The 23,864-nt window shown below is 37.6% G+C and overlaps 2 protein-coding genes across 5 annotated transcripts; both read right to left on the minus strand.

Annotated features, from left to right (window-relative positions):
- Positions 1-134: 134 nt before the first annotated feature.
- LOC105671170 (casein kinase I) lies at positions 135-23,609 on the minus strand. 4 transcript variants are annotated; one of them, XR_010887995.1, is made up of 9 exons: positions 23,129-23,607; positions 22,625-22,735; positions 21,871-22,019; positions 20,780-20,976; positions 20,492-20,694; positions 20,115-20,376; positions 18,997-19,145; positions 12,954-13,143; positions 135-9,457 (listed from the first exon to the last, which is right to left on the minus strand). XR_010887995.1 is itself a non-coding variant. In XM_012365107.2 (9 exons), exons 1-9 carry the CDS (start codon positions 23,202-23,204, stop codon positions 9,388-9,390), a joined length of 1,314 nt encoding a protein of 437 aa, XP_012220530.1. In that variant the 5' UTR covers positions 23,205-23,609; the 3' UTR covers positions 135-9,387. The 4 variants fall into 4 exon arrangements, 2 of the variants coding, with proteins under 2 accessions (XP_012220530.1, XP_012220531.1); XM_012365107.2 differs by having other exon boundaries at positions 13,047-13,143; positions 23,129-23,609; XR_010887994.1 differs by lacking the exon at positions 135-9,457 and adding an exon at positions 9,511-10,199 and having other exon boundaries at positions 23,129-23,606.
- LOC136997168 (uncharacterized) lies at positions 14,559-18,991 on the minus strand (the record flags this gene model as incomplete). The annotated part of the gene is made up of 1 exon (XM_067347596.1): positions 14,559-18,991. A coding segment is annotated over one exon (1,740 nt), but the record flags the coding sequence as incomplete, so codon positions are not given.
- Positions 23,610-23,864: the final 255 nt, after the last annotated feature.

Genomic DNA, 23,864 nt, shown 5'->3' on the forward strand with positions numbered 1-23,864 from the left:
AAGTATTTGTATGATTGTGAAGGTATTGCAGTATTAAAAATTATAATATATGTGAGCTTAACGGGATCTTAAAGCTCTCTTGACGGGGGATTGAAAGGATTCAAGCAGATCGGTTGATGGAGAACACAATTGAATTTTGTTCATTCCAGTTTAATTTAAAAAAGGCTTCGTTTCCTCTTTTCATCATCTTCGACAACTAGGTTCGACAAACAGGCGACAACGGAGAAAACCGCGAACAAGCGAGACGACCGCGCACGCTCGAAGTGCGTTTCGCGACTATTTTCGAAAATATTCTACCGAAATACAACGCACGTATGTATAGTTCGCGAGTTCCTCCTCTATCGCGGCTGCATTCGATTTAAAGAACGCGAACTCTTCTCTTTCGGTTCCTAATTTGCTCCTACGGTGAAACGTAACCGCATGGCGGAAAAACTAAGACGGCCTGCTGAAGAAAACAATACAAATCGGATGTGTTGCACTCTCTCGACCTGCCGCTTCCATAAAGATGTATCTCGAATTTACATGGTGTCCGAAAAAGCGTGTATGTATCTATCGCGTCATTCATCGCGCGCTTAATATTAGATTATGAATACGACGATTCCAGTCGAACGTGTAATTAGTCAATTACTCGTTTAGACTGACGACACCTACATTGTATGTTTTAATTGAAACGTCAGTGGTAAAAAGAAAAGGCGGTGCACGACAAATAATTTGCAATTTACATTCACATAAAATTTGATTAAACAAGTTTACGAAATCTGATATATTCAACATTAGCCTGACAAATCGCTCAAAGAATAAACAGCAGTAATTTTTACTATAACTTAAACATAAAATTTTCTTAGAATTATTTTAACAGAAATTTTACTACATTTTACAAGTCTTTTGAAAAATATAAATCAAATTACCGCAAATTTGTCGACGATAAATTACTCGTGTGAATGTAAACTGCAAAAATCGTTAAGCGATAAGTTCTTTTTATTTTTATCGTTTTCTCGATCTTGAAATATCTGATAAAGTATCGCCGATCTTTATTATCAGAAATGAAAAAATTAGGAATTCTCTAAGAAAAAATTAAGCGTATAAAGAGTTTGAATTTTTTCTCTTTTGAGGATACAATTCTTTTCGGAACACCTTGTTGCTTAAAATATCGGTACGAATCAATGCAGAATGTGAAACGAGTTTAATTAGAACGTATCATTCCCGTATTTTATCTACGAGACATGTTTAAACAGTACTGACACTCGATATACTTTTAAGCAAATATAGCATATCGAGATAAATATCGCTACCGCCAAAAACGCACTTACTTATAATCATTATCCACTGACTCTTCACCGAGTAAAACTTAAGCAAATAACAATATTATGCTTCATTATCTCATCAGCCATTCTTCACTCCTTAATTACGATTTCAGCCAGAATAGCGCGAAAAGATCAAATTTTCTAACGACGCAATTTCTCTCCCTAGCAACGTTAAAGCTGCTCCGAATCGATAGCTTTAATTTATATTATTTTCACAAATTATTGCAGGTCAACAAGCAGAGAGCTTTCCTTGCTGACTCGCGCTCTTACTTTCTCTTATAGCGTGAAAGACAAAATTGTCACTATCAAATAAGAATACATCATTGATAGCTTTCCTGTTCACAATTTAACAGTTTGTCGTTTCCAGACAAAAATGCAATATATATATAAATATATACGCATATTGCATTTTTATTGTTCATTTATATACATATATATGTAAGTGCTATATATATATATATGATCTTTAATCGTTAGCAAGAGCGGGATACAGCGGAAGGAAAATGCACTCCGCGGTGCAACAAAGATGCGTAGAGATTAATCCATTTACACCCAGCGTTAAGTATATATTAAGTATATATTTGCAACATTTTTCGTATCGATCGCACGGTTTTCGTTTTACGACAATACATATTATGCTACTAATATTAGTAAAAAAATAAATAATTAAAAAGTAAAATCTGCTTCACTTTAAGTCACTTTGAGTAAATAATCAAGATTAAAGAATAAATTCTTCTCAGTAGCTTTTTATTAGTGTCTTTCGTTAAATGGAAATTAAAATATATTGAATTTAAAAAGAGCGGAGATATTAAGGATGATTACTCGAAAAGTCGGCTTCGGCTTTCGTCGCTCTTTTAGATTGCTTCGATCGTCCAGAAAAAAAAACTGCGGATGTATATGGGCTAATATCCTCATCGTGATCTCATCATCTCATCAATCGGTGACCGATTATATTTCTAGTGCTTTCTCGCCAAGCCAAAACAAATTACAAATGCAAAGCAATCGAGAAACAGGGCTATACCATATCAAACAGGCCATACCATTGCGCTCTGTCTCTCTTTTTCTTTCTTTCTTTCTCTCTGTCTCTCTCTTTCTTTCATACTGATCAAAACGCTTCAACTATAGGTATGGTTGTTGTTTCATTTGTCATATAGTACACAAAGACAGTTTTACAGTATTTATTATTTTTACCGTTCTCGGTTTTTGCCGTCTTTGCCACACTTTATCGGACACTTTTATCTAATCTCTCTTACTCACTCTTACTCTTTCACTCTTCATTTTCTCTTTCTCACGTCTTCTCAAGCACACATTTGCACATTATTATATAATGTTCCTCTTGCTTCAATAGATTATAATAGTAATTGTATATACATATACAAATCGTTTTTTCGCCTCGATACACAGTTCGATTAGTACACTTAGAATACATTGATCGCGAATTTATCATCATTTGTCGTAGTCGTCGTGACATCATATCGCCGAGGGAGGCCATCGGAGCCACATCGTCGGTCTCGCAAAACGGACTCGAGACTCTCTGAACGCTTCTCTCCGAAATTCTCACATATGTGTTCGCACGTATTCGCGAAAGCTCCCCTAGGTCGGCCGAACAAGCACGTACAATTCATAACTATGATCCACAATCGCGCAACGCAAAAAAAAAAACGCGTACTTTTTGATAACTCCAGCTTTCATTTACGCAACAGTCTGCATCCTTTTGCAAGCCCAACCGTAGAAATGAACAATCGAGTGCCGAAGATTATCCAGAATTTAATTATCCAAATTTGAGATTCTCGTCGCGAAATTCAAACAAATGACTTGAGATTTAAAGACCTTTAATAAATAATGGTGAATTTTAATTGACTTATATTTATTTTTTCTAAAAATATAGATTACGTTATAATTAAACCTTATTATACAACTTTTTTATAATTTGTTACAGTAATATTTGTTTGATAAAGCAACGTTAAAGATAATATGACCGGATTTTCTCATTTTTCGATTGGACCTCGCAGTCGTGCAGACTGAGCAAATAAAAAAAAAAAAAAAGAAAGGAAGAAGGAATTATCACTGCTTCTCCTCGTAATAGCATCGATCACCTCGGGAGGATTTATTATCGATCACTTGGAATTTGCAACGATCTAGGAGGACGAAACAACGGATCCGGATCGAACGCCTTCGCGTGTGTCTTCAGTCAGTCGGAAGAAAAACGCAAGAACTTTCGTTTGCGTTGGCAGTGTTTTTCTTTTTTCTTCATCAAAACGACTCGAATTTTTCTTGATCCAGTGAATCTACATACGTGTATCCTCAAACGCTTTATATTATTATAAATAAGCAAGAAAACTCCCAATAATCCCTTACACAAGTAATATACGATCACTTTATTATAATTAAAATATTAGAAATTAAAAAAACTTATTGGCAATCGTAGCAAAATTTGTTCTTCTACTACATCATCTTCTAAGATTGTTTATTATAACAGGTTGTATAATAAATATACATATGTGTAATTCTGTACAATAAGATCTGACTAAGAAAGAAGAGAAATTGTAATGTGATGTGGATGTAAACACGTGTAAAAAGCAATGAAATTAAATAACTTACAATTAGTAAAATAATAATAATTTCTCGGGGAAAATTTTTCCCGAGTGACAAACGAAGTCTTGGAATGAGAAACGAAAAGGATGACCCGAGGTGGAAAATATCGGGTTTCGATTTCAAATCTAATGAACAACTGTTGTGTAACACTGTCGCAAAACTATCGTAAAAAAATCTCCTTAAAGATATCAATCTTTAAGAATATTCTTTTAGCTAAAACGCAATGAGTCGGAGATCTTATAAAATAATCAGCACATTTTTTCCCAGAAGAAAATAAAGATGACAGCTTGTATTAATGTGGCACAGGAACGCACATTTCTCGGACATTATTAGACGACTAATCAATAAAAGACCTTCGGTGTTGAGATCAAAGTTAAAGACAATGAAGAGAGCAGTCGGTTTTCGATTATGGATCTTCTCTCTTCGGTTCGTTACAATCGTAAAAAATGAATTGAAATCAAGTGTGAGATCGAAACATTTCACATTTCTTCGTATATCTGCTTACGATAAAATTTCGCATTTCGCATTTTTATAAAATTTTTATAAAATGCGAATGGCGGTCTTCAAGTAACAATCTAAATTATTTTTTAACGACTAGGTTAGTGATGCTAGCTATGTATGATATGTGATGCTGTCCAATACTTTCCACCTGCGCGAAAGGAAACGAAAAGACTCACGCGTGCAATGCGACGATCGGAGAATGCGCGATTATACGCGCCTCGATACGTTATTTCGTTCTCATCCTCCACCAGCGAGGGTCGTTTTCGTCCCGAGCGGATCGCTGCGACTCAGAATTCGGCTATACGATATATAACGTAATAACAGTTAATTAGCAATAGCAGCAGCGGTAGTAATGGTAATAGTCGTAGTAGTAATAGTAATAGTAATAATATGATAGTAGTAATAGTAGTAGTAGTACTCTATGAAAAAAGGGGGGAGGGGGAGAAAGAATACATAGAAAAACACGGTGTCGGTACAATATAGTTATATGTATGACTTTTTATCACGTTTTCTCTCTCGTTTTCTTAAATTTTTTTTTCATATGCAACGTGTCGTACAATATATCGTACAAGACGTGACGTTAGGAAGAGAACCGAAGAGGGGTGGGCAGGGAACGCGAGGTAGGGGACGAGAATGATGAGGCGAGAGCAGGTGGATGGCTTGCTAAACTTTTAAATCGGTAACACAGATATTTGACCCCTTATTTGCCGCGGGACTTCAAGAATTCAAAGAAAACACCCTTCGCAAACACACGACAATGTGTGAAAATTCCGGCGCAATATTTCAACAAAAGAATTTGCCGAATAAAGAAAAATGTAGTGTCTTCGGTCAAGAATTCAGCGTATACCGCATAATCGGTCCCCAGACAACATAAAACTCTGAAATTCGTTCAAAAGGACGTCTCGACAGCTTGGAATGTCTCGCCAGACATTTTAACGAGACGTTTGTGCTGTCTGAGTGCTATTTTCGGAAGCTCGATAAATTGTAACTTCCGCTCAACTGCACCAACGACTTCGGTGTTAACTGACTCGCGAAGTTATTGTGAATTATGTGTGACGCGATAAAGGCTATGTGATAACGAAATCACGATAATCGGCCGACGATTCTCGACGGCCTTACAACATGCGGAACGCAATTTCACGCACGTTCGGTAATATTAGGATCCATAGAAGTATAATAGTTTCATAAAATTTATTCGGGGAGCGTCCAGCCAATTCTAGGTTGATGCTTTTTTATGTGGAAAAAGCCCTTCTTAGGTGGCCTTTCAGGGAGCTATAGCATGTAACGTTAAGGAAAGACATTATTAATATTCGTGTACCATCGTAAATTTTCTCTTCCAACAGCAAACTACAAGATATTAAAGGAAAGGTAAATTTTAATTCTCACTTCGGAAGTTAATTAAAAGTACGAAAGAATATCTGTGTTCTACATCTAAAACTGTAATATAAACAGAGAAAGCAGTTAACTGACATTAATTGTCGTTGGTGCAACCGGGTCCTTGGACAGTCAGACGCGAGATTCAACCCCGTATTCATACTCTACATCAGCGCGACTGTTTGATAGTCAACGTGAGATAAAGTCACGCGTGATCTTCATCATGAGATAAACGAAATGCAGAGTTAGCCCGCCGTTAAACACGGGGATAAGAAACGCAGACGTTCATCGTAAATGCGACGCCACGCGTCTTTTCTCGGCTCGGTTCGCTTCTCGACTCGCGTACATACGCACGCACGCACCTTACGCACATTTCTCTTCCCCATCATCCTCTCCTGACACTCGCGCGCAAAGTTTCTCACGCAATCGACATACAATTAAAGACACACGCGCATACATACTTGCTACAAACACGGACGTACACACACGTTAGCAGAACGATGCTTCGGTGATGTTCACCGACGATAGCTTCCTTCCACGCATATCACGCGCGATTCACTACACGTTTTAAAGTTGATTCTTGAACGAAAGAAAAGAAAAGAAAAAAAAAAAAAAAAAAGGAAAACGGCGCGGTCGGTGAACAGAACCGAGCGTGCGTTAAATTATTTTGCTTTTTGTTCTCGGTTAGTATTGTTACCGTATAAAAGGGAAGGACACGAGGTTTGTCACCGGCGAGGAGAGGTCACATTTGTTATTCATCAAGACGGTGAATTTGACCTGCAGTTTCCGCCGCTTATTCCGGTACACGAGACTCGTACCTCACATCTCTCCAGAGCGCACGGTTACGGTAACGGTAATACGTGAACCGCGGCGGTATAAATCATCTCACACACATACACACACACACACACACGCGCGCGCGCGCGACGCACCACCTGTACAGTACGCCCGATCGATGCTGATGAAATAGAAATGCACCTCGGAGACTCGCAATCGTGTTTCTGCTTCTTATCATCTAGCACAACCGAACGAATTTGTCCCTAAAACTAGACGTACTCCCCGCCTCCTCCTTGCGCGCCCGTTGTACTACGTTCTGTATGATCGTTTAACTATAGAGCTTTTTTGTTTTAGCGAAAAGATCTCGGTATCCTGCTGCCGTGCCGTAAGTCGGAGTGAAACTGTTTCAGCAAGATCGCTCGAGAAAAAAGCATTTCGAGACTCTCTTGCGGCGGCGGATTAATTTTGGAAATTTTGAAGCTATTTGCGAAAAAAAATTAAATAATTCCACAATCGACTTTACGTCCCAAACAACTTACATTTCACGATATGAAAAAAACTTCTTTTGAAATGACGAACGCAACAATCTTTAAACCAAGTGTATTCATTTATTACAATAAACTCTATGCGTAAAAAAACTTGTCAAAAGACGTATATTTAACAGCTTTTAATCGATATAAATTTTATTTAAATTATGAATCTGAAACACAGGATCGAAATTCAATTTAATTTTAATTAGTTTGCGACTTTTAATTAATGAATACAAATGTTCCCGAAATCTATCTTTACTGTCACGCACATCGGCTGAAGAAATAACACTTCGAACTTTGGGCACGAGTAATATCACGTCTCAGCGATACCGATTACGCGTTCTAACGAAACTTTAATCACGACCGTATTTATCGGCTTCTCCCCGCGATTACATCTGGAGCCTCTTGTCACTAACACGGAACTAACACTCGTTTGTATCGCTTTGAAAATGTCCTTTTTATATTTTGTGCAAAAATCCGTAACTGTTTTACACTCATCAATTGCTCAGTTACCGATGTGTTCGGTCTATGTACATGTGTTGCTTTTACACGAAGAAATATTCTACATTTATACAAACGTATTCAGCCCGATGGAGCCAGGATACGCTAATAATTGCGCGGAAATGCATTAACTCTCATGGTTGTCTTAAGTGAATGAAAATCGTAGGACAATACGAAGAAACATTTCATAAAAGGAAATAATTACATAAGTCATAAATGACTTATAAAAAAAAAAAAAAAAAAAACAGAACAAGTTTTTAGGATACGTAAATATGAATTTAAAAATAAAATATACATTATTACAATGGAAAATCGATATACATCAAATATTACAATTTTTGACATTCTTGCGGATTTCGCCGTTTTACGTGATATTTCAATCTCAAAACAACTTTATTATATCATCTATAAAGAGCTGTTTTTTTCTTTCAAATGTGATGTGATGTTTTATAAATCATAACGCTATTATAATTTGTAATTCATGATGTTAGTTTTCACAATATACTAATAATTATATAATATAATATAATAATATAATTGTATATATAATATAATTATATTATTATATTGCAGAAACTAGCATCATGAATTACAAATTATAATTAATTATATAATTATATAACAATAATATAATATAATTAAATATAATTAAACAATAATATAATATAAATTACTCGTTTGCAATTACTTTGTTGATTGCACACACGATGGAATTTACGTGACTTGAAGCGTAGAGGAAGCAAAACTGGCCGCAAATCGACCGTGTAGCTCGAGTTATTTCCGAAAAAGAGCAGCTCTCACAAGAAATAAAAGTTGTACTGAAATATGAATATATCATAACAGAAAAGTATATAAAAATATGTCGTAAATTGTAATACTTAATATACGTTTAACTTGTGATGTAGATGAGGTATACTGGTGCAGTTCACCATGGACAGTGAAAATTGAATAATCTCCGAAGTATTCATATTATGTATTTACGAGCAACTGCGAGAATCCATCATCGAAGTCGCGTACTGTACATTTGCGATTCGTCGTAAAAGAAATGAGAAGAAAACGATCACGACACGATGGGCTCGACGATTCTTAAGCGTTGTTAATCTCTGTCGATCGATACGAGTTCTGGTCCGGACAGATTCTCCGACGAATTACACTCGCATGAATCCATTTGATCAGAAATTGTTTCAGACTTGTGTTCGATTGGTGTGAATTCTAGACTGGAAAATGTATTCGTCAACAATGTCGGGAACATTTTGCAAACTGACATTCGTATCGAGTAACGTAGATCCAAGTCATTCTGATAAAACTGACTCGAGCAAGTGTAATTCTCTTGAGAGTCTTGCGCGCTGCGATGAGATCTCGAAGACGCGGTGGACATACTCAACCTTGTTTTGTCACAGTTCCCCACAACGCATATTCTGTTTCTTTAAGAGTACTGCGAGAACAAACGATGTATCTCCTTATTATCATCGTCCACGCGGTACGAAGAGGCGCTTTCAATCGTTTTTCAATGACTCTTGCGATTCATCGCGCGAACATCGTAACGTAGGCACCATCATGCACACGGGCGAGCATTATCACTGATCTGTCCACGCGGTCCCGTGTCACATGAAAAATCGTGTCGCATCGTGTCACCGTTCGCCGGATGATCGCGCAACACCACACGCGAGTTCACTTCCGGTTCGCGGCAGGCGATAACGTGTCTTGCCAACGGCGATAGTCGCTGATAGCCGCTTCTGACAAATGACGCTATTGGTTACGATAATGATGATGATGATGATAATTCCGCTATTGCTGCTGCTGATTCACTTGTTGTGTTGCACGCTTGCCCGCCTGACCAACAGGGTGGATGGTGCGATTGCCGTCGCATTGGCGCTTCCAAAACAAAAGACACATAAACAGCGACATTAGCGCGTCACCGTCTTCACTGCATAAACGAGGTAATGGTTCTCTCGGTTTTTTTTTTCTTTTTCCCTACGCTCCTTCTCTCATTCATTACATCTGACCTCCCCAGCCACGTTTCTAATCGGCCTCTTTTTGTCTATGATTTTGAGTACGAGATCAGTCGATTCGCGCTTACAGCAACAAATAGTCAAATTTTATAAAATTGATAATCTCTCGTAAAATGCAATATAGTTTTTCGCGCGTGTGTGTGTGTATATATATATACACACACACGCGCGCGCACACACATATATACATCTACAGATATACATATATATGATGTATGCTGTACATATGCGTATGACAAACAATCAGCAGAATATGCGGGCCTTGTCTTCTGTCTCACATGTTCAATTGCATTTCTAATAATCACTCGACAAGTGACGTCGAATGAATTAAAAATTGTACAAGAATTAATTATATCCTTCATTTTCAATTAAATTAAAGTAATACTGCAGAGTTCTCTTATTCACGTGTAGTAACGGCGGATACCGGCGATATCAACAAGCTCGCGAGGTGAGATAAACTCAGAGAGAAGGCTCGCAAGATGAAAGTTTTCCCCCGTGATCAGAGCTTTTCACGATCGGCGTCCTCTACCGTGGCACAGATGAGAATTTCGCCCCCTCTTTGTCTACTTTTGTCATTTAGAATTAGTGCGATAGCTTTCGGTTACCTGAAAAAAGTCAACGGAAGAACATAAAGCGGAATTTTGGTAAATACCGAATATGCGTAATTTACGCTCTCATAAATTGTAAAATCGATATATAGATATTATGCTTGCAAAATTTAAAGCGTTAAAAAATGTGCATATCTTCATTCACAATTATTCAAAGGGATGCCCAGCACGTACTAAATAAATGCTAATTAATAGCGTAAATATAAAGTATTGTTTAAAAAAGAGCGTGAATTTTAATCATGAATTAACTTTTGATATAAATGCCAAATTCACATTTTCTCTCTCTCAAAGTATTGAAAATTATGGCCTTTAATCACTCTTCTGATATTTGGTCATTCGTACATTATTACGCAACATAAAAAAATGGAAAATTGTTTAAAAAGTAAGAAATTCTAATAATTTCTTATGTAAATCCAGTAATCTGTCCGGAAGAATTATGGCTTTATATTTGGTTGGATATAACATTTTATTAACTAGAGCATATTAACGAGAATATAACGACAATGTTGCATCCGGCTTTATAAATCAGAAGTCTGCGTTTCAAGATATTCAGAAGTGGATTAACCAGTTACCGCACACAACAAGCAGAGTTGTGCAATAGCCAGCTGGGTCGTCCGGCTATTCTCTGACTCGTTACGCTCTTATTGCTACGGCTTAGCATTGCGAGTCTTGAAAGGCAAATGTGAAAGCCTTCTCGTGGAGAAACACAGTGTCCTAGAAAATATTTCAGTCGCAGGATATGCTATGCAAGTGATTTCTGTTCAAATTTCAAGATTGAGACCATCAAATTTAAATCGTAATTTTTATATTATCTAATAAAAAATTTAGAGAGTAAATTAAAAAATATATAAAATATCTATAATTTTACTATTAGATCTTCTGTAAAAAATATCTCAAACTAAATCTTCCAAGCAATATTTGAATTAAAATTTATTTAAAAAAAAATTTTTATCGTTATATTTTTTTATATCACCTTCTATGTTAAAAGATAATATTAAAAGTTATCATTTCCATTCTTTTTCGATGTGCAATTTCTACGCTCGGGCATCCCAGCAACATGAAGCATAGTCAAACTTGAATCTAACGATCAAGAGAAGTAATTCAACAATTATTTATTCATCGAAATCATGCGATAATTTGAAAGATGTATAGCCTAACAGGCTATCACAAACTACTATAGATATTACTGTAGATAGGCTATTATAAATATACTTGCCAATATCGAAATTTTTTCTTGCGTATTTTAATTAGTTTGTTAATTATATTCTAATATAATTTATTAAAAATATTATTATTATTAATGAGAGCATTCGACAGCAAGCAATAGTAATTTTTAATTTTCATTTGGAGAGAATGTTTGCAATTCTTCACTAGTTAGAAGATGAATATATTCTCAATGTACTTTTTATTTAATATTCTTTTCGTATGCTATAGAATGGAATGTTTTATTATTATCATATCGATGATATATTCTCTGATAACTTTGAAGACAATTCTCATTCGGAATAAATATCAAGGAAAATTATAGCTCATTTTTAATTAATTTTTACTTTTCTATCTTAAATTAATGTTATTTTTTATTTTAATTATTTTTAAAATTAATTTTTAAATTATAAATCTGCCAGTTATTTTGAAATTAATAAAGAATAAAGTTTGCTTTCTACTTATATTTTTGGAATTAAATTTTCAAAATAGTCGTATATAAATAAACAAGAAATTTTGAAAAAAAAGAAATACCTAAGGAAAAATATACTCCAAATTTATTAAAGAATATATCTTTAAAAAATAACGAAAAAAAATAATTCTATAAAATATACGTGTCGAAAATTCTTTCCAAATGACAAAATGTGTTCCACTCCCTTCCCCGATTTCCCGTAATACAATTAGAGTACCATGCCACGGTATTGCGACACCATTTTCCTACTAAAATTAAGCTTCTATATAACATTAAGCTTCTATGCGCGTATCGATACATAAAACACAATCTAGCGTTTTTGCGCAAAGCGTAACACAGATTGCAATTTTAAAATCGGATTGTTACACTCAGATAAATCATGAAACTTGGCGAGTGCTGTAAAAATGCTGTGATAGTGAAACTCGAAAACTTCTATTAATTGCAGATTTTCATACTTAACTATTGAATTCGATATAAATACAAATAGAATCGAAAACAGGCTTAGAATGCAACTCTTCCCCAAATGTGCAAATGTTCATGCAATCTCTAACGAGAGTGTAACAAGCTCTGAATTTTCATCGACGCGAAGAATGAAATCTATGAAATATGATTTTCAAAACAAGTCGTCAAAATTTGCAATCGTGTTTATTGGTAAACTTGAAGTTGATTCTTCTTTTTTTTCATAATTCTTTAACTGACGATATCAAATGTCTCATCAAAATTAGGCTATCCAAATAAAATATTAAAATTTACTTGAAAAATTAAGAGAAAAATTAAATCAGATCTTATTATTTATTTCCATTCCTAAAACTTAATTAAAAAAAAAAAAATCATTAATGCTTCGAAATTTTTTAATTTATAAAAATAGTTCAAATTTAAATTTAAATTTTGATAAGACTGCAAAATTCAACGACCTTTTTAATATCATTATAAATGCATATAAAAACAAAGAAAGTTTTGGATTAATTCTTTCTCCACCAAAACTTTCTTATTATCTACATTACACTAAAAAGACCGAAATAATTAATATTTGTAGAAAATAGCTAAACGTCGAATCATTGTTTGTGCAAGCTTACGGTATTTTTCATAAACGTCCGCGGATCTCAGTAGAGCAAGTTATACCCAGTCGTTTAGTGGATCTAGTCGTTCTATATCGTGTAGCAACTCACTTGGACTTGGGTTGCATTTCTCCTGCAGCGGCTAGAAGCGCGTCTCTACGGTGCAACCGCATGCTGACTCTTCGTTCTTGGCCACCCGCACCCGATGCTGAAAGAGAGCATCAGAAAAAACATAATGCATGAAAAATCGCAAAAGAAATTCAGCCAACATTCCTATGTGTGTGCGTAGTCGTCAACTCGCCGCCACCCTGCCCGTTTCTCGTTAGGATTCGTTATTTTTTGTCAATGTATGTATAAAAGATTAAAAAAAAAAAAAAAAAACTCTACCGACTCTCTCGGTAATATAGCAGGTTCAAAGGCTTGTACACAAATTCAAAAGCAATCATAAGAGGGGGGGTACAGCAATATCCGTTCAAAACAGTTCTTCAAAAAAACTTTCAAAACTCTCTGACTCTCTTATAAACTCGCCATGGTATTTCTTGGTCAGTACATTCAATCGTGCAAGTAGCTCGCCGTAAGAAGAAAACAAGAGGTAAGGAGAAAAAAAAAAAAAAAAAAAAGTCGTAGACAGAGAAGAGCACTCGTTGCATTGCAAAGCACACGTTTTCAACTGATCACATTATGTATGTGTGTTTTATACCCACCATGCCGTAAACCTGTAACCTAAGGCTACTTTCGAGACGAGGTGATTTGTATGCAGAAATCGTAACAATGCGCAGTTTAACCCGAAGATACATCGCCGCTTCGTGAAATTATTATTTGATCGTATCTAATTTTAATTACAAATTTCAATATGTAACACTTCAAGCTCAAACATTTCAGAAATTGAAATACTATTCTATATTTTTGGTCAAATTGCACGATAAACAATTTTGGAGAGAGAGAGAGAAATTATAATACACATTTAACAAACTCGTTATAACATTTTTAAGTAACTTGGCCACAAACTAATTCAATATTTTCTCGGTTTCGTTGTTTTCACCATCTCATTCTGTTCAAGCAAAAATACATTATTTTGAAGCTTATCGCCACTTCTTACAACTACCGTCGCTATCTTTCGAAACAGCGATAGCAATGCAATATGTTTTTGTAATCGTAAGGATCGAGTCGTGTACAGGATACACTCGTCGGGTTGATGCGTCAGTAATAATCACATTCGTGTCATCAAGAATGTCATCCGATCGAAATGGACTCGACATCAACCAGGCGACGAGGGGAGCGATGGGTAGTCTTTCACCCTTGGCAATTGAAATGGAAAAATTAAATGCATAATCGGAACAAAATAAAAAATAAAACAAATGCAAATGTTTGGAAAAATGAATTAAAATGTAAGGAATTAGTGTGTACGTCTCTCTTCGTGCACACAGATGATGCAACAAAAATTGAAAGATTAGCCAAAAAGTAGACTTTTCCCCTTCTCTTGCGCCGACATATTTCGAGGGAGTCCTCGAGGTCTCAGATTATTTCACGCTCAGGTTTTTCCATTCAAGCCAAGTGAGAAATAATTTTGACAAGGATAATCGACAATGTCGTGTGGTGAAATAAATAAAAAGAGACCAGTCCTTGAATGGAAAAACATTTATTTGCTACTTTCTCTTCATTATCATTATCATCATCATCATCATCATTATCATTATCAATAAAAAACAGGCTGATTACAGATTAGGCATACGATATGAAGATCCGTAGACAAGTGAGAAAAAACGGGGAGAATGGACGACAAAGACGATGCCTGGTGGTAGGTAATCTAGTGCTTAGGAAGAAGTTTGGCAGTGTGTCGTTGCGAGATACTTGATCGTGTTTCGCCTAAAGGGAGAACCAAAAAAAGTACTCCTTAAATTATAAAAAAGCACGGATAAAGTAGCAAACTAAGACCTTCTCTTCTCTATCTAAGCTTTGGTAATCTTGCCGCGTCCCCAGAGACGCTTCCGTACAACACATGTGGCGTTTAATTAAATAAAGAGAAAAGAAAAATATCAGGCACTATTGAATTGCGAAGGGTCGACTCGTCAAACTACTTCTTCCATTTCACCAGAACGTTAAACATTATACAAAGACTAAAGTACGTACGCTTAATTACTTGGCAGTAAGCACGTTGGTTGAAAGCTACACTATCGTTACGGGGTACAATTGATTAAATGATGAAAATGTCAATGACTAAAATAAAGGAACACAACATTTTTTTCGTTAAATGCTAAATTATAACTAACAACGCGCTCAATGTTTTGAAAACGAGTGGCGCGATAATGCTGTTGTTAACAATATCAAATCGCAGTACGTGCTCATCCTGATTCCTCTGCGAAGTATGAAAAATATTTTGACGCTTCGTGCTACGAGCTTGATGAGCAATGATAGCAACAAGTCGCAAGATTTCAATTTTAAAGTACAATAAAAACCAGTAGACGTATCGTGAGCTCTAATTAAAAATGGCTTGAAAATAATTAGAGAGATACAACCTTTAGATCATGTTTCACTATTTGTACAGCATGGCTTCATATATGCTTGTGAAACTCTATTTTTAATGTAACGTATGTTATGAAGATTAAAAGTTATCTGATAAATATTTGGTTTCTTTATTTTTATATGCCTTTCGAATGATGTGAAATCGATGTAAAATTATTCATAAAAACGCGTTAGCTCATTCATCTCTATCTTTATCATTAATCTTATAAATATGTAAAACGAAGGGAAGAGTGTAAACTAATCAGAACTCGAAAGGAACTGTGAAAAATGTTAGTCGTTTTTATCACTTGATCGTACAGCATCGTAGATTAAGTATTTGATAAATAATCATGAATTTGCCGCATTAGCAAAAAGCAATTGCGAAACGTGAATGAATTTATCGATATTTTAGAATTAAAATCAATACAAGGACAAATTATCTTCATTTGACATTAATTTTTTTGTACTTTAATGTTATGAGATGTGTCATGATACTCTTGATTGCTATAGTTCTAAATATTAAATAAAAGAAAAAAATATTTAGAGAGCGAGTGAAGTAAAATACTGTGCATTATAAAAAAAAAAAAAAAAAATTATCTACGTCGCTGCGAACAAGTTTCGAAATATTTTACGGTAAGTATTATCAGTCTATTAACTTTCGGTCAGTCTAAAGAATAAAAAGATCTTCAAGGCAGGAATAAATAAGTTACGAGAAACCGTTAAAGCCATATATCCCTATGTTAATGTCGTTCTCACTCCGTGAACTGCGCTGTGCGCGATTCTTTTCGTTTCTTTTCAACATTTAACTTTATCAGACAATAAAAGATACTATACATAATTCAAAAGAAATAAAATTTAGGAAGAATTATAAAATATTCGTAAAAAAATGAGAATGTTTACGCATAGCACGCGAAAAAATATATCGCCGTAAAATAAATTAACCTTCAAAATAAAATAAGTCAACTTGAAAACACTTTCAACATACACAACCTTGATTGTTAAAAATATTAACTAACTGAAATAATTTTAAAATTCTTATAAAAGCCGAATTTCTATTCTTTTCTTCATGATTGTGTTCTCATTGTAGTTACGCTTGTGGCTGTCCGATAAACGTATTTATGTACACACGTGATTGCCTAATATATGTTAATCACTGTAATTTGGTATGTGGATGCCTATCAGTCGCTATCGTAACGTAAAACCTAAACAATAAGGGCGAAACAAAACCTCGTCTAGTTGTTGCGGCAAGAATGCGCGACATTAAGAAATCTTCCGATACACTTTCCGAGAGATTTAAGTGCATCGATTCCGCGTGTGAGGCCGCGATATATAAAACTATCAAATTAATTATGTGCACTAGACACACGTACATTGTATATATGCATGGTAGAAAAATCGTACTTAGGACTCGAAACATTTCACGTCAACCGTTGTACAATCCGAGGCGATCGGATTCGCTTCTATTTGCGATTTAAGGCAATCTTTATTCGTGTAAACGGCCAAGATTTCAATGCGACTAATCGCACGGATAATTCGACGGAGTCGAAAAGATGTCCATTGTGAACATCATTGTATATATATATATATATGTATATAGTACCGTATGAAAATATACGCACAAAATGCACAGGTTGTGAGAAAAATCACGCCTTATATCTCCTCAAAAATATCTCTCATTTCCGGAGTCGATCCGGTCATCGAAATCTTGGTGTGGTTTTTTGCACGAGAGAATAGAGATAGATCGCTCGGTACGTGATGTAAGAGGACGCGTTTGTATCGTAGTACGAAGACTCCGTGTGAAATCTGTTCCGCTCCTAAATGCAGAGGCAGACGAAAATGTCGAAGAGGATGCCCTTGAGAATCTCGAGATTGCCCTGCCGCTTGCCGTGAGCCAGGGAATCGCTGGAGTTCGTGCCGTGGCTAAGAGCGTCCAGATCGTCTCCGGTTAGCCATTCGATGTAGCGCTCCCGCTTCTCCGCGTCGATTTCCGACGGCTGCAGACCGTCCGTATGACTCATATGTTGCAGATTCTGCAGGTACAATCTGCCGAGTTGGCTGATGGAGAATCCGATCTCCAAACTGTCCTTATTGCCGCTCACGGTCTCCTGCGTGGCGACGCTCGCCACGGGATCCACGAGTCTCGATTGCACCGGTTCGGCAGTGTTTGGAAGACTGTCGGATCGCAACGACGACTCGCTCGCGTCCGAATTACTTTGCCTTGCGTTCTTTTCGGTGCCCACGTTGAAAGGATTATTCGAATCGCCCGTCACGCGAAACGTACTATCCCCGAGGTGCGCATCCTCGAAGCGATCGGCAGCAAAGTTGTGCGCAACAGCATCCACCTGATCGAAAGAACCGAGATTGGACTGGGCGGGAGCACGACTGGCCAGCGCGCTTGGCGTTTGTTCAAAAAAATCAATGTCTTTCTGACGCCTCTGTAAAAAATATTCGCACTTCTCCTGATCGGTCTGAGGATATTGGCCGTTAATCGGCTGCTCCTCTCGCTTCAGGAGGTCTTGGCGCTTCTCGCGCTCCCTGGGCAAAAAATGCAAGGTTCTACCGACTCGTTGGAAAAAGCTGGGCAGCTTGCGCGTCTTGTGCGCTACCGCGTCGACGGACTTCTTCATTGACTTCTGCGAATCGAGACTCCTCTGTTTGATGTGAAAGAAGGTGGTTTTCGGTCGCTCCTCCGGCAGGAGATCTAGACTTTTGCAATCCGCGGCCGGTAGATCGACGCTTCTCTCGAGCGTCTCTAAGCTCCTGTACGTCTTATCCTTATTGCGAAAAGAGAAGTTTCGCCGTTTGCTAGTGGAAGCCTCCTGCAACATCTCGACGCTGCTCTTTTTAAAGATCTCACCCTCTTTCTCGAGGAACTCGACGTTTCCCGAGTCGCGACGCATCTCGTAAGCCATGGTGAGACGCCGTACACCGCCTGTCGCGGGACACCTGAGCTTCTTCTCACCGTCGTAATCGGCCTTCTCTTTGTCCGGGCCGCCGAAGCAGTTCATCGAGCCGCCCGAGGTCGCCGCGGCGTCGTCCGCGTCCTCCATCGCTCGCCGAGCGCAATTCGAGCCACCCGTCTCTAAATCCTCGAACATCACCACCTCGCGATCTACGTCTTTCTCAGTTTTATGCCCATGAAAAAAATAACTCTGCTTATCGAGCTGACGAGACGCCGTGTTCGGGCTCCTCTCGCGCATTCTACCTATCGTCGGCTGATAATAATCGCGCGACGTGGCCGCGGGATTCAACTCCGCGGTATGATTAGATCCTAACTCACGTGTACGCCCTAAATTGAGACCGGCCAAGTCTAGAGAGGCCGCCGCGTCCAGCGGCGGCGGCGGCGGCGGCACCGCCCTACTACCTGGCGTAGTTGACTTAAATGTACTGAATTGACACGGATTTGCCACGCGTGTTCCGGCGGAGACGGTGGCTGTCTCATTGCCGCCAGGCGCAGGCTGCTGCGAGTGTCCGACTGTCACATTGCGTTGCGTTTTCCGCTCGGCAATAGCAAAATTCTGTTTGCTTGCGCAGAATTGTTGGTAGAATTGTATTTTACCTTGAAGATCACTCTTGTCCTGATTGTCCTGGTCGCCACGAGTCTCCATCTCGCGTTTCTGCCGGATTGCTCGCAGACTTGCGTTCGGTCCAAGCGTCGGGCCCACCGTCGCTACGGACGCGTTCGGCAAACATTGCCGCGTGTAGGGCCTGAAAACAGACACATTTGTAGAAGAAAACGTACAAGATAATTACGAAGGATACAAGTCAAGTGCACAACATACTATAAAGTAATAAAACTAAATAAAATATAGTATAATAGAACGATGGATTCCAGAAAAACTGTGTCAATCTTTTTATAATTATTCTTAGAAACTATTGTATATTAGCTAGCTTCGTGAAATATGTAAGTCTCGATTAGGTCTCATAATTATTCAAATTGCATGTCATTAGACCATTAAGATTCTAAAGATAAAAAGTTTTAAGTAAAAAATTAAGTAGTAGAATAAAAGATGCCTGTGAATTATATTGTTCATTACTTCTGTCGCGGCCGTTTCTCGATTCAGTGCCCCAGACGCCAAAAATAGAGTACGCTTGCGAGCAATGAAATGACCATGCTATTTATAAACATGAAAAGGCGGTATGGTGTAAGATGCAATCACTAACAGGCCGCCAGTTTAATAGCTGAGAATTTTTCGGTACATCTTTTAAGGCACTTTGTTTCCTCACGGCAGTCATATTGAACTGAGCAAGAAATCATGCCAAATTTTTTTGTCGCACTATATGTAGAAATAAATTAGTTCTTTCGTCTTCTTAGTTCTTTCGTCATCACTCGTGTACGATATAAATAATTAAATACTAAAAACTTCCTGCTCGTCAAGTTCTAATAAATAGCTGTAAGTTGATCAATTGTCGTCGAGTCTATTTTCGCTGAAAACGTACAACATATGTAGGCTAAATTATACATTTAATTCTGCTAATGCAGGACAATAAAGCGGAAAGTTTCAGATATATTTTATTAATCTATACTACCAAACGTAAGTGATGATATACAAAAGACTAATTTAATGTCGACGTATATTGCAGGGAAAAATTTACATAACTCTTTGCTTTTGATATAATAATTCAACATAATTACAATGAGAAAATAAAAATCTTAATAATTGCAAAAGCACCGACCTTGATCGATGTTCTTGATCGTTGTTGGTCCCGGAAGGCAGCGCCGCGTTAGACGGCTGCGAGTGCATGGGCGCTTGCTGCGCGGAGGGTAATGTCGGTTGTCTCGCGTTACCGAACTTCAACATATTCCAGTCGAAGACGTAGTCGTAGGTGAAGCCCTGACCGTGGAACAGCGTTCGGAAAAGCTGTCGGAGATGCGAGTAATCCGGCCTCTCCTCGAAACGTAAGTCTCGACAATATCTTAGATACGACGCGAACTCAACTGCAATAATGAACAAAATATTCGCATAATAATAGAAGCGAAAAACAGTAGATAAATGTTTTGTAGAACGTGCGTAATATTGTTACATATGCTGACATAAACTGCGAAGACTTACCGGGATAACCCTTGCAGAGTTCTTCTACAGGAGTGGACATTTTCTTCTCGGAAATGCGTTCATACTTTTGCCTCTTAGTCGCTGCTTTCAATCCCTGCCAAGGTAAACTACCCCTATTGAAGTACATGAGGACATAGCCCAGAGATTCAAGATCGTCCCGCCGTGACTGCTCAATCCCCAAGTGTGTGTTTATACTCGCGTATCTGTCATAATAAATTAGACAATATTATAACGTCACAATATAGTGAACCTGGCGATAATCAGGATATAATCATTGATCTGGCTAACCTGGCCGTCCCCGTCAGATTCTTGTTTTCTCGATAAGGTATATGCTTGTGTGTGCGCCCATCACGATACTTCTTGGCCAGTCCAAAATCTATGATGTAAACTAGGTTTCCCTTTTTTCCCAGACCCATCAGAAAGTTGTCCGGCTTAATATCACGATGAATGAAGTTGCGACTGTGAATGTAATCTGTTCTACTTATCTGTAGAACATAGAAGTTAAAGCACTGTTATTATAACTGTACACTGCAGTTCATATAATGTGCGCATGCTTCATGCTTCAAAGATCATACGCAGAGATAAATAAACTATTTACTCAATGTTTCACTTATAATTGTCTATGCTGGATGGTATTCGTCTAATTGGTAACACTATTTACTTTATAAAACACAGACATTTTTCCTGAATCCACAAGTGCACCTAAGTGCACTTGCAAAGCTTACAAATAAAACTAATTAATGTCCATATCCTTTTTATTCAATCCTACACCAAAACATAAAAATATCTTTATAAATATATATATAACTCAATAACTGTTTAATGTAACTTTAACATACTAATTAAAATAATATATTGAGAAAGAAAAAGACATTTGTTGGAGAATATGAATGATTCTTGGCAAATCATATAATGACATATTTCCCTGAAAATAAACTAATAAATACTTGAACATAATCGTAACATGACCTTTGGACGCACAATAAGACGTGTGTTTTAAAGAGCACTCTGTGCAAATACATTGAAGTAGCTTCATATGAGAAAAATAAAATGGAAGTTATCTCTGTTAGCCTTTTATCTCAGAATACAGAGAGAAAGACATGGATATAGTATAAATAGAATCCTGTCTTGCAATGCATAATAAAATAGCAAAAAATGACAAACTCCAATAAATAAGATACTTCTCCAAATAATCAGTCTCTAAAAAATAATCATACAATGAATAATTACACATCTAGTGAATTAATTAGTGATTTAAAAATAGATAATATAATCTAACATTTGCATTTTTAATTTTGATAAAAGTAACCACTTATCATTCATATTCATACATTCTGCAGATATAGTTTACCTTTATAATAAAAAATATGTTTATTTACCAATTGATCAGCAAGGAGCAGCACTGTTTTCAGAGTAAAACGTCTTGAACAAAAATTAAATAAGTCCTCCAGTGATGGTCCGAGTAATTCCATCACCATCACATTATAGTCACCTTCCGAACCACACCACTTTATAGTAGGTATTCCAACTAGAATGTTAAGAATAAAGAAATTTGTATTGTTATACAAATATATTTGTTGTTGTATTATTAACTCGTGATAAATAGAAAGCAAAAGATAATAAACTATATCAGTATAAAGTAATATCAGAATACTTCCTATGAAAAGATTATGAAACTCTTTTGCTAGTGAAAGTGACAAAAGTGATAAAATAATTATAAGTGTTTAATAATGACAATGTGATGAGAATGTTAAAATAATGAAAAATGTGTATGATTCCTTATAAAATTTAACAATTATATGCTTTTCACTAGAGAAAATGTGAACAATCTATATCTTTACATACTTTTGTACAGTTCTTTGTTTCTTTTTTTAAAGAAAGTTTTACAAATAACTAAATATTTGCTATTGCAATTGAAACTTCTATGTTACTGAATTGACAAATTTTTCTTTATATATGTTAGAATTATAAAGAAATGCAAGAATAAACAGATATCAAAGATATACAGACACACGTCACATTGGTATGAAAGGAAAGATATTGGATCAGCTGTCCACTAAATGAGAGCACTTCCGATAGCTGCTGGTACAAAATAAACATTCGATTAACACACAGAAATATTGATTTACTTACCGCCTCCTTGCATCATCTTGTAAAACTTGGACTCTATATGCAGCTGCGGATGTCGCGTCTTTATGCATTCTAACTTGATGGCGACTTCCTCGCCCGTGGAAATATTGGTACCTGTGAATAAAGAGATTTAAAAATAAAGAGCCTGTTTACACACATACGTATGCACACACATACACACATACATATACATAATATTCACACATGGCACAAAATAAGAAAGACAAAGAAAAAGGACAAATGGAGAAACAATAAGAAAGAAGAAAGTGGAGGTAGAATAAAAAGAAAAGAGAGAAAAGTGGAAATAACACAAGTTGGCGCGGAGTTTCACGCTTTTCGTGCATGGAATACACGAGATATTCCGTATATTCGGAAAAGGATGGATGGAGAGGGGGGGGGGGGTGAAGGGAGAAAACGGGAGGGGGAGGATGGCATCGAGTGGCAAGCTCTGCGAGGAACTCTCGCTCGCTCGCTCGCTCGTTCGCTCGCGCGCACAAGAAGCCTTACCTAGGTAAATGTCGCCGAAGGAGCCGCTCCCGATTTTCCGTCCGAGCCGGTACTTGTTACCAACACGCAGCTCCATCGTACGTGGAAAGTCCGTGCGACGCCCCTCGAATAGAAAATAATCACGATCGCACGGCTGCGGCGGCAGCAGCGAGGCGACTAATGCACACACCAACAAACTAGCGGAGGCAGCACGGAACAGCAGCAGCAGCAGCTGACCCGTTCGTGAGCGTGGTGGAGTTGGCGATGCTCGGTTCGCGCGCGGCGACGGATACGCGTCGTGCTGGTCGCTCGCTCGCTCGCGTTACAGGCACGACGGCGTCACCACTACCTCCATGCTCGTCGTACGGGAACTCGGACTGATCGATCTCGGACCTACGGACATTTCTTCGCGGCCTAGTCGCGGTGAACGGAATAGCGCACCTCGTTACGATGGCGGTCGCGCTGATGGCGGCGGCGCTGCGCTCGCGCTTGTCGTCGTCGTCGTCGCTTTCCCCGTTGTTGTTGACGGCGCTGCTGCGAGAGACAGAAACGAGGCAGTGGTGGCGGTAGCGATCGCGGCGATAGCGCGAGGCTTTGCCCCCCACGGGGGTCGGTCACGGTGAAATTCGGTGAATGTACTGCGCGCGCGAGGACCCTCACGACGACAGGCACGACGGCGAGACGAGGAGGGAGGAGGAGGAGGTCAGATTTACTTGCGTTGAATGTCGATCCGATTGCACGAATACGCGCGACGACC

Source organism: Linepithema humile, chromosome 1 (assembly GCF_040581485.1).
Source record: "Linepithema humile isolate Giens D197 chromosome 1, Lhum_UNIL_v1.0, whole genome shotgun sequence".
Taxonomy (NCBI): domain Eukaryota; kingdom Metazoa; phylum Arthropoda; class Insecta; order Hymenoptera; family Formicidae; genus Linepithema; species Linepithema humile.

Excerpts from the sequence above, each read along its gene's own strand:
- LOC105671170 (XM_012365107.2), bottom strand. The coding sequence starts at position 23,204 with ATGGAGCTGCGTGTTGGTAACAAGTACCGGCTCGGACGGAAAATCGGG. Across the intron at positions 20,695-20,779 it reads AATCTGACGGGGACGGCCAG|ATACGCGAGTATAAACACAC; the intron begins GTTAGCCAGATC and ends TTATTATGACAG. Across the intron at positions 19,146-20,114 it reads GATCAAGAACATCGATCAAG|GCCCTACACGCGGCAATGTT; the intron begins GTCGGTGCTTTT and ends GTCTGTTTTCAG.